Here is an 11,045-nt window from a genome sequence, read left to right on the forward strand (position 1 = left end):
ATGGGACTGTGTGCTGAGCTCGCCCCACCCTGCGGTGCAAGGACACGAGATTGAGAGCTGCCCTGCCGGTGGAGAAGTGGGTGGCTATTGCAGTCTGGAAGCTGGCAACTCCAGACAGCTACCGATCGTCGGTCGCAAACAGTTTGGAGTGGGAAAGTCGAGACCGTTGGAATCGTTTTTGATGCAAGTTTGCAGGGCCATTAATCGCATCCTGCTAAGAAGAACCGTGACTCTCTGGGGAACGTGCAGGACATTGTGGATGGCTTTGCACAAATGGGTTTCCCTAACTGTGGAGGGGCGATAGATGGGACGCATATTCCTATTCTGGCACCACCCCACCTAGCATCCGAGTACGTTTAATCGGAAGGGGTATTTCTCTATGGTTCTCCAGGCGCTTGTGGATCACCGTGGGCGTTTCATTGACATTAACACAGGCTGGCCTGGAAGGTGCATGATGCAACGCATCTTTCGGAACACTGGCCTGTTCAGGGAAGCTGCAGGCAGGGACTTTTTTCCCAGACCGGAAGATCACAGTAGGGACGTTGAAATGCCCATTGTGATCCTTGGAGACCCCGCTTACCCCCGTTAATGCCTTGGCTCATGAAACTGTATACAGGGAAGCTTGACAGGAGCAAGGACCGGTTCAAACTACAGGCTGAGCCGGTGCCGAATGACTGTGGAGTGTGCTTTTGGCCGTTTAAAAGGGCGCTGGCGATCTCTGTATGGGAAGCTAGACTTGGGGGAAAGCAGCATCCCTGCGGTTATATCCGCGTGCTGTACCCTCCATAATATTTGTGAAGGGAAGGGTGAAACATTCAGTCAGGCATGGACCTCCTGAGGTTCAAATGCCTGGAGGCTGAATTTGCACAGCCAGAGAGCAGGGCTACTAGAGAGGCCCAGCACAGGGCTTCAAGGATTAGGGATGCCTTGAGGGAGGAATTTGAGGCTGAAAACCAACAGTAATGTTTGGTGCCTTGCACGGGAGTGAAGTGCAGTGGTTACAATGTTAGTAGGAATCTGTTTTTCCTAAGCTGATTTGCAGTGCCTGTTTCTTTCCTGGGCTAAGGTATCTTTGACCTTCTGCAATAATAAAGACTGTTTTCAAAGCCAAGAATTCATTTATTGAAAAGAAAATAACTTTATGGACAGACACACAACATTTTGGGAACCTAAAAGGGCAGGTGGGTGGGGTGGGGAACTGTACAGTCACAGGTCTGAATATGTCCTGTCTGGAGTGCTGTGCAATGACTGCTGCACTTCAGGATGCCTATACTGCATGGTGATGGGGGTTGAGTGCAGAGGGTCAGAGTCGTAGTTCTCAGGGCTGGTTGGTGAACATACAGGTGTTGGAGGCAAGAACCTGGATGCTGGAGAAGGGGGTTTTGAGCTGACATTAGGGCACAAGGGAAAGAGCTTTGGGATGGGGCGGGGGCAGTGCAGTAGTGCTCTGCCTGCAAGGCTACGAGCGCCTGAATAGAGTCCGCTTGGCGCTCCAGGATGCTTATCAGCTGCTTTGTGCTTTTCTTCCTGGCCGCTGCGTTTTTCTGGCAGATCCTGCTTTCCCTTTCCCTCCAGTCCTGCAGTTTTTGATTCTCTGTGGCAGAGTGATCCATAACTGCTTGCAGCAGGTCTTTTTTTGCTTTTTCGCGGCTTCTTCCAGAGGTTTTGGAGTCTTTGAGCTGTTGATAACACGGGCAGCCGAGAACTGAAGGTTGCTTGTGGAAAGGCAAAAAAGGTAACACTTAACAGAGGCAGCATTGTTTATATCTCAGAGAGTTATTCCCACACAGTGAAGGAGTAACATTCTTCACAATAGCATAATTTTCCCATACCAAAGAGAGCGCGCATAACCCACAGGAGCCCCGACATGGTGAGTAAGGGGGACTGATTGCTTCAGGGCTGTACTATTTTCAGGGTTTCTGTGTGTTGGTGAAAGCAAACAGCTGCAAGGGGCACCTACACTGAACACTCTCCCAACATTTTCCACAGGAGTTAATTCTGGAAGATATCTCGCTGCTGCTGGTCACCTGGGAAGAGTGGGAGGGTCTTCTCCAGCAATGCGGATTCCGCCCTGGCCCCTATGCAGCTTGCCTGTGTGCAGCAATGGTCCCCCCAACCCTCGCTATTCCACATCTAGACATGCATGCATGCAGAACCATCCCTCCTCCCCCGGAAAATTTCCTTCCTAAAAATAAAAGCTGTTTACTGGAAACCCGCTCCTCTGTTTGTCCTCCACCAAGTACCGGCTTCTGCGACTGGCTACCTTCCTCCTGGCTTGAGAAGAGCTCCTGGCTGCAAGCCTCCAGGGACTCCGGGGTGTCTCCCCCCACCCCAGTACCCTCACTCTTGGTTTCCTCCACCCCCCTCCTCCCCGCTCTGAAGTGTCCATCGTGGTCCTCAGATTGGCGGTGGAGTCACCCCCAAGTATCGCGTCCAGCTCTTTGTAAAAATGGCAGGTCATAGGAGCAGCGCCGGAGTGGCTGTTTCCCTTGCAGACTTTGCAATAGGCACTCTGCAGCTCCTTCACTTTAACCTTGCACTGCAGCGCGTCCCAGTCATGGCCCCTTTCCAGCATGGCCCTTGATACCTGCTCAAAGGTATCGTAATTCCTACAGCTGGAGCGCAGCTGGGACTGCACAGCTTCCTCCCTCCAAACACTGATGAGGTCCAGCAACTTGCCATTGCTCCATGCTGGGGCTTGTTTGGTGTGTGGAGGAATGGTCACCTGGAAAGATTCACTGATTGCACTCCACACCTGGCTGAGTAAACAGGAAGGGGATTTTTAAAATTCCTAGGGCATTTAAAGAGTGGGTCACCTGAGGCCAGGGCAGTAGAGTTTGAACTGATGAGCAGAGTGGCTGAACAGGCATTCTGGGATACCTCCGAATGCCAATAACAGTGCTTTTGGTGGCCACACTGGCAGAGCAGCGCTGCATCACCAGCGCTGCAGTCATTATTCCCCAGGCCGAGGTGGAGTACAGCCAGTGCTGTAGCCAGAGAGATACAGCGCTGTATGTGCCTTGCAAGTGTGGATGGTGAGTGAGTTGCAGCGCTGTAAAGCCGCCACCAGCGCTTGCAACTCTCCAGTGTTGCCAAACCCTTAGAAAGATATCCAGTCTTCATTTAAGAACTCAAAGTGATTAAGAATCTACCCCAGCCCTAGATAAATTGTTCAATGGTTAGTTACTCTTCCTGTTAAAATATGTGTCTTATTTACAGTTGGAATTGGTCAAGCTTCAGCTTCCAGTCATTGGATCTCGCTATGTCTTTGTCTGCTAAATTAAAGAGCTCTCTGACATTGGAAATATTCTTCCTATGTAGGTACTTCTAGATTGTGATCAAGTCCCCTCTTAACCTTCTCTTGGATACGCCAAATAGATTGAACTGTAAATCTGTTTTTTCAGATTATGAACCAATCTTGTAGCTCTTTTCTGAACATTAAAAAAGATTTTGCTAAAGAGTGGATACTTGAACTGGACACTATATTCCAGTAATGGTTTCACTAGTGCTGTACCTATAGGTGGAAGGGATAGCTCAGTGGTTTGAGCATTGGCCTGCTAAATCCAGGGTTATGAGCTCAGTCTTTGAGAGGGCCACTTAGGGATCTGGGGCAAAAATTGGTCCTGCTAGTGAAGGCAGGGGGCTGGACTTGATGACCTTTCAAGGTCCCTTCCAGTTCTAGGAGACTGATATATCTCTTATTATAGGTGATACCACTCTGAACTCCTACTCAATAGTCTCCTGCTTAAAATTCAAGGATCCCATTTACCGTCCTAGCCACCACCTGATGCTAGAAGCTCATGTTCAACCAGTTATCAACCATGATCCCTAAATCTCTTTCTGAATCATTGCTTTCCAAAATACAGCCCCATCTTGGAAGTGTCACTTACAGTCTTTGTTCTTAGATGTGTGACCTTGCTTTTGGCTGTATTAAAACGCATGTTGCTCAAGTCAACCCCATTTACCATGTAATCCAGATTGCGCTCTGCAATTGACCTATTCTTATTACTCACAACTCCAAAACTGGTGGAGTGATCTGCAAACTCTACCAGCAATGATTTTATATTTTCTTCAAGGGCATTGATAAAGATATTGAATAGCATTGGGCCAGGAACCGATTCCTTTAGGACACTAAGAGATATACCTCTGTTGGATGATGACTCTCCAATTACTTTTTAAAAAAAAAAATCTATCACCTAGTGTGACAAAGTTCCTCCTCTGCCTTGGTGGGTTCTGCGCTTATTGGCGGATTTGTTCACTTCAGTGATATTCCCCTCTGGTGGAACCCACAGTCTGGGTCAAATCCTACTGTATCTGATCAGGAGTTGGGAGGTTTAGGGGGAACCCAGGCCCACCTACTACTCCGGGTTCCAGCCCAGGGCCTTGTGACTCGCAGCTGTCTATAGTGCCTCCTGTAACAGCTGCATGACAGCTACAACTCCCTGTGCTACTTCCCCATGGCCTCCTCCAAACACCTTCTTTATCCTCACCACAGGACCTTCCTCCTGGTGTCTGATAATGGACAGCACTGAATATGGCCTCATTTGGTCTCATCTTTATGGCCATGGCCACAATTGCAGAGTGAGTTTCAGAGTTAGCTGGTCAGTCTAATGTGGACAGATCAATTTCTTTACATTCAGAATCGGAAGGGGAGTATTTTCTGCAGGATAATCTAGTGTTTCCCAGCTGCAGATTTGTATAGGACCCAGATACAGTTTAAGTAGCTCCCCAGTCCTTGGTGGCCTTTTTTAAACTCAATTTCCATTTTCTAGCCATTGCTGACATCTGTCTAAATGCTGATTATCTCCATGGCCACTCAGCAGTTCAGTGTATGCAAGGGTATCATGTGAAAGATTTTGAGCTTTTGAAATGATGCGAAGCTTAAGAAGCTGCGGTTCCAAGCAGCTACAGATGTAGCATTCTGCTGGCTCCCTTTTCTAACATTTACATGCAAACGCACCCTCTTTCATGTCAGCCACCTAAGCAAATCTTCACTGGAAGAGCTTCGAAATAAAAGAGCATTTTTAATCGAAGAGATAATTCAATTGCTATTTCAGCCCTGCTCAGTGCAGCTGTCAGTCTCTAGCACCAAAACTGCTGTGTCAGAAGCCGTAAAGGTTTAAGGTTCATCCAGGCATCAGCATGGCACTAAACCACAAGGGACTCGGGGAGGGTGGGAATGATGGGATGGATTAAATGCATTTATTGTAAATACCTCGGAAACTACCAGCCAAACCACCCTCAGCAGAGACCAATGACATTAGTGCACCTCCAGGCATCTGCAGGATCTGTAATGTTTGCAAATCTCACATTTAAATAGCTGAGAGGGGGATCAAACAAAGCTGTGTGGCTGAGGTGCTCAAAGCCACAGAGGGGGTTGGGATGCCCAGTTCTCATTAAAATTAATGGAAATTGAGTGTCCGAACCCTTTAGGCAGCCTTAAAAGTTTCCATCTCCATTTATAATTAATGTGTCCATGTCACGGAGTCCCCAGGCGATGCTCTGGAACAGCTCCCCGCAAAGCCAGTCAGGACTTTGGGGAGCCTCCTCTCCCTTGGAGCAGACTTGTTCAGGGCAAGAAGCTCACACGTCTTCACCTCCTGGGTCTCTCCTTGGAGCATTCAGCATCCTCTTGCCCTCCGTGTGCTTCCCAAGTGAGCCCACCCAGGCAGGGTCCTGGGGAAGCCGAGGTCCTGCACAGCTTTGCAGTCAGACGGACTCTTCAGCCAGCCAGTAAAATTTATCGATGCGCAGGAACAGGGTCTAAACACAAGCTTGTAGATACATGCGAACCGGACCCCTCGACTGGTCCATTCTGGGGGCGTGAGCCAAGACCCCCAGGTTTGCACTTCACTCCTCGTCCCCAGGCAGCTCCAGACTCACAACCCCCTCCAGCCCCTCCTCTCTGCTCTGCTCCTTTTCCGGGCCAGGAAGTCACCTGATCTCTTTGTCTCCAACACCTTCAGTTGACACCTTTGCAGAGGAGGGGCCCAGGCCATCAGTTGCTAGGAGACAGAGGGTCAGGCATTTAGGTGCACTGGCCCTTTGCTCTGCCAGATACTTAAGAACTGCCTGGGGGACACTGAGGCACCAACACAGTATTCAGAGAAAACATTAAGAACATTCCTAGTTCATCACAGTCCAACAGTGCAACAAATATTTATCTAATAGGTCACATTATGTGCAAAGAGGGAGGTATCTAGTGGTTAGACAGGGCCCTAGGAGTTGTAGTGTCTTCTTGGATGTAAGTCTCAGTGCATGTAGTTACTAGGTTTGATGTGCTTTTACTGGCAGAGCTCCAGCAGTTTTCTCTACGTTAGCAACTCATACACTACCTCAACCTCTACCAGCACTGGGGTTCCCAGCTTACAATATAGTGACTTACTACAGAACGCCTGGGTTCTAGTCCTAGCTTTGCCCTGAGCTTCAGGAGGAGAGGACTAAAGCCTACATTTCGAGCTTTCAGCTGGACAGACTGATTTGACTTGTGTAGATTTTAAGGCCAGCAAGGAGCATTATTACCATCTAATCTGAGCTCCTGCACAACACAGGCCAGACAATTTTACCCAGTAATTCTGGCCTCATACCCATACCTGAGCTAGAGCACATTGTGATGAACTGATAACCACAAGGGATGCCCCATGGGGGGGGGGGGTCAGAAGGTTGCCAGAGCTCCCATTGGGGCTGGGGTTAATTCTAGTAAGCTTGTTAGCATGCTCATAGGTTCTGGTATTGTTTTTAATGTGGTTTCTCTGTAATGGTTTTTTACCGTAGGAATAAAGTGGGCTTGTGTAGGAAGTGCTGTGGGTACCTTATAACTGTAGCTATTACACCTTTTAATGGTCTCTGAAAAAAAAGCAAGCAGATGTCCTTTGGCATCCTATCTGTGCTGAGAAATACAGTGAAGGCAGGGGGCTCTGCAGCCTGGAAATACCCCAGCCAGAAGGAAGTAAGATGTGATTCTTCATCCAGGAGAGGTGATGGCTGGGGGACCAGAAGCCTGAGAGTGAGAGCCCTGGCTGGACCCTGAGGGGAAATACAGGGGCAGGTGCCCTCACCTGGGACATACACTTATTAGGAAGACAACCAAGCTTGATTTAAAGGCTTCAGATGACAGCAAATAGATCAATTGTTCAATAATTAGCCTCAGTGTTAAAACTGTGCATTTTATTTTTAGTGTGACTATATCTGGCTTTATCTTCCAGCCATTTAACGTTGTTCTGCCTTTGTCTGCTACAGCCCTCTACCATCACAAATCTTCTCCCTACATAGGTACTTATAGACTTAGGATCAGGTCCCCTTTTCACCTGCCATGGGATAAACCTCAAAGTGAACTTATCCAATCTCTGATTGTAAAGCAGGTGTGCTGTGATGGGGCAAAGTTCTTTATAAACCAGAAATGAGTTTTGATTGGCCACATGGGCTGTCAATCACCCAGAGAGGCAGGGGAGGGACTTCCCTTTCCTACAAAGGGGCCTGAGCAGAGAGGCCCTCTGTTGAATTCCCTGGCTTTCAGATGAGGGAGAGATCTGAGCTGCAGGAGGGAGGCTCACCTGAAGGAATGTAGTCATGTTATGGAGTATGTTCTTTATTGCTTTAAATCTCTGAACTGGATCTTGCTACTTTATTGGACAACCTTGCTGTGTACTTGGCTACCTGCAGCTTGCAATCTATGGGCAGGTGGAGAAAGCTGTCTGTATCTTTCATGTAGTGAATGTGAAGTGGTTAGACTGAGTTAGCATTGGTATGTAATAGCCTGACCCAAGTCTTGTCCCCAGTTAATCTGATGAATAAGATTTAAAGTCAGCTATTAAAATGATTGGGCACCATTTCAACTTGGTACCTAATAGCATGCCAAGGGCACCCAAGGAAAGGAAACAGCTTTGTACAATCCTAAATCCAGATCTGCTTATTACTAAGTTACCAGCAGCTGGATGTAAACTTGCTGTGCAACAACAGAAGGACCTAGAGGCTATGGGGATTAACCAACTCCAGCAGACAGCCAGACTGAAAACTCTCCCTGCAGCTGCCTATAAACTGAAACAAAATAAATTCCATCCCAGGCTTCCAGATAAAGATGAGTGTAAGTATCAACTTTTTGTAGAGAATAGCTTATATGATGAATATCTGCACGGAAAGACTGACAGAGAATCTCTTCCCCACATAGTTTTTTTTTTTTTTTTTTTTCTGTCTTCAGATTTAGAAAAACATTTACTCTACTTTGGCTGTGGGTTCATAACTCGTTTATTATAGGGTGCTGGTGCACATTCCCTGGCTTGGGTGGTAGTTGGGACAGTGCTTCCTAAACAGTAAAGTATTATTTGTTATTTATATGCAAGAAACAAACAGTCTTGTTGCAAAGCTTTGTTTCATATCATGCTAAATTCTGAAAGGCTATTTTGCCTTGAGATAGTGGTTTGGCTTCCCCCTTGATCTAAGTGAGCTAACAGCTGTGAAGCCAATGCAATTAGGCCTGTTTATGGCAGCTGTGAATTTGACTAAAGGTGTTTACTTTTTTCTCTGATATAGAGTTGCACAGCCCAATCATTGTCATGTTAAGATAATGCCGAGGTCAAGGGGTAACGTACCAATTAGTTTCATCCTATCTTGGTCATGACACCCTGATCATAGCTATAAAACAGCCTTGTCCCTCAGTGTCTTTACCTGCTTGCACAATTCTCTCTTCAAGAGGAGGTTTTCAGCAGATAGAAACCAATCTATTTCTTTAGAGGGGGATTGAGAACAAGTTCTTGATGTGCTCTAAAAATCCCTATGTGGACTAAGTGTGTGTTCACACCTAAAATAACAATGTGCCATGAATTGTTATGGGGGAGAGGTCTCAAATGCCTAGTGGACAGGTATCCATGTCACACAAACATGATTGGTGGTTGCAGGGAGCCTCAGCAGAGGCATTTGTAGATGGTACTCCAATAGACCCTCTAGATCAGGGTTAAAATATTTGGTAGCACTGGATTAGCTGCTGCTGTCTGTGTGAAGTAAGCAGAGGGTTCCAGGCTCTGGGGTTGGCATCTTCCAGGGATTCACTTGACAAATAAAATGGAAATTTACCTCCTTTGTAAATAAGTCAGACCCCTGGCAAGTCAAAGACTGGGTTCTTCATACTATAGCTGAGCAACACCTCATCAGCCTACCTGCCCAGCCCGTGACCCAAACCCGGAGCAGCTACTTAGCATTCTAGCAGCCACACTTCAATGTTAGTTTCACCATGTCCTGATTACTTTCAGATCTCAGAGGATCAGAGAGGAGAGTCAGGGAATATAAGGAAGAATAATCGTACTCTGCACTAAAGTGGGGCTCAGCGAAGAGTTGCACAAGCATTGACTGTGCCTGCCAGTACCTCAGGAGGGAGATGGGTATTGTACAAGACTCACTCTCATGGTGCACCCATCTGTGATGAGGCTTTGTGCTGGAGCACATCTGTGGCATTCTTTGGTCCCTGCCCACCGCAAAGGTCACTGAGCCCTCTTGCCAAGCTGCTGTATAGCGGCCATCCAAGCCCTTCTGCACTAATAGTGACAATCTCAGAAACATAGGGTGGAAAGGACCTCGAGAGACCATCAAGTCCTGCCCTTGTGCTGAGGCAGGACCAAGGAAACCTAGACCACCCCTGACAAGTGTCTGTCTAACCTGTTCTTAAAAACCTCCAGGGACTGGGCGGGGAGGTGGTCCAGAGCTTAACTGCCCTTATAGTTAGAAAGTTGTTCCTAATATCTAACCTAAATCTGCCTTGCTGCAGATTAAGCCCATTACTTCTCATCCTACCTTCATGGACATGAGGAACAACTGAGCACTCTTCTCTTTAGAAGAGCCTTTAACAGTGGTTTTCAAAGGCGGTCCGCCGCTTGTTCAGGAAAAGCCCCTGGGGGGCCGGGCTGGTTTGTTTACCTGCTGCATCTGCAGGTTTGGTCGATCATGGCTCCCACTCAGGAAAGATTGTGAAGTCCTTGGCCCGTGCCACTTCCCGCAGCCCCCATTGGCCTGGAGTGGCGAACTGCAGCCAGTGGGAGCCACAATGGGCTGAACCTGTGGACATGGCAGGTAAACAAACCAACCTGGCCCACCAGGGGCTTTCCCTGAATAGCAGCGGACCAGCTTTGAGAACCACTGCTTTAACACATCTGAAGACTTATCAGGTCCCCCCTCAGTCTAAGTTGGTCAACACCTAACATGCCTGGTTTCTTTAACCTTTCCTCATTAACCAGGTTTTCTAACCCTTTGATCATTTTTGTTGCTCTTCTCTGAACTCTCTCCAGTTTGCCCACACCTCTCCCAAAGTGTGGCACCTGGAACAGGACCCAGAACCACAGCTCAGGCTTCACTTGTACTTGCAGAGCAGGTCAGTTACCTCCCATGTCCAAAGATCACATCAAAGCAAAGGTGTTCAGCCCTGCTGGGCTCAGCCTGCAGCCCCCTCCTTCCAGGCTGGCTCCCAGTGACAACAGCCTGTCCCATTGCCTCACCATTGGCTTCTGGGCTCCAGGTAACCCAACTGTCCAGGTCAGGTCTAGCCTTCTGCGCAGGGCACCAGACAGGCCTCAGCCAGTTCCTAGCCTGAGCCCAGCAGCTTGCCTCCCATTAGAGCAGCCTGAGCACTCTCCTCCCCAGGCAGCCCCAGCTGCTGGGCTTTCCTCCCCTTGATCCAACACACAGCACAGGCATGGCAGGGCAAGGCTCGCTGGTCACAGACCTCCTGGTCTTTACATGGGCAGGCTGCCCTGTTACAGGGTACATGCATTGCTGGGGGTGCCTCCTCCTGGCCACTGAGGGGATTAGCTCCTTCCAGGTCTGGGGCCCCCTTCTGCTGCATGCTGCATACTTTGTTGCTTTCTTTCTGTCTGCCACTCCAGTTGCTCCTTCTTTGTGACTTGGCCTTCTAGCCAGGTCACTAGTTTTTGTGTTGTGGGGGGCAGGGAGAACACCCCTTGCAGGTATCAGAGTCTTTCCTCACCGCCACTCTCAGGCAGTCTTCCCTATGGTGCCACATACCTGGTGGCTGGTAGCAGAACACCAGTCCACCCTCTCTT

At 48.3% G+C, this 11,045-nt stretch overlaps 1 protein-coding gene across 1 annotated transcript; it reads right to left on the minus strand.

Annotated features, from left to right (window-relative positions):
* Positions 1–851: 851 nt before the first annotated feature.
* Positions 852–2,754, minus strand: LOC142047163 (uncharacterized). The gene is made up of 2 exons (XM_075068287.1): positions 2,207–2,754; positions 852–1,715 (listed from the first exon to the last, which is right to left on the minus strand). Exons 1-2 carry the CDS (start codon positions 2,573–2,575, stop codon positions 1,170–1,172), a joined length of 915 nt encoding a protein of 304 aa, XP_074924388.1. The 5' UTR covers positions 2,576–2,754; the 3' UTR covers positions 852–1,169.
* Positions 2,755–11,045: the final 8,291 nt, after the last annotated feature.

Source organism: Chelonoidis abingdonii, chromosome 7, assembly GCF_003597395.2.
Source record: "Chelonoidis abingdonii isolate Lonesome George chromosome 7, CheloAbing_2.0, whole genome shotgun sequence".
NCBI lineage: Eukaryota > Metazoa > Chordata > Testudines > Testudinidae > Chelonoidis > Chelonoidis abingdonii.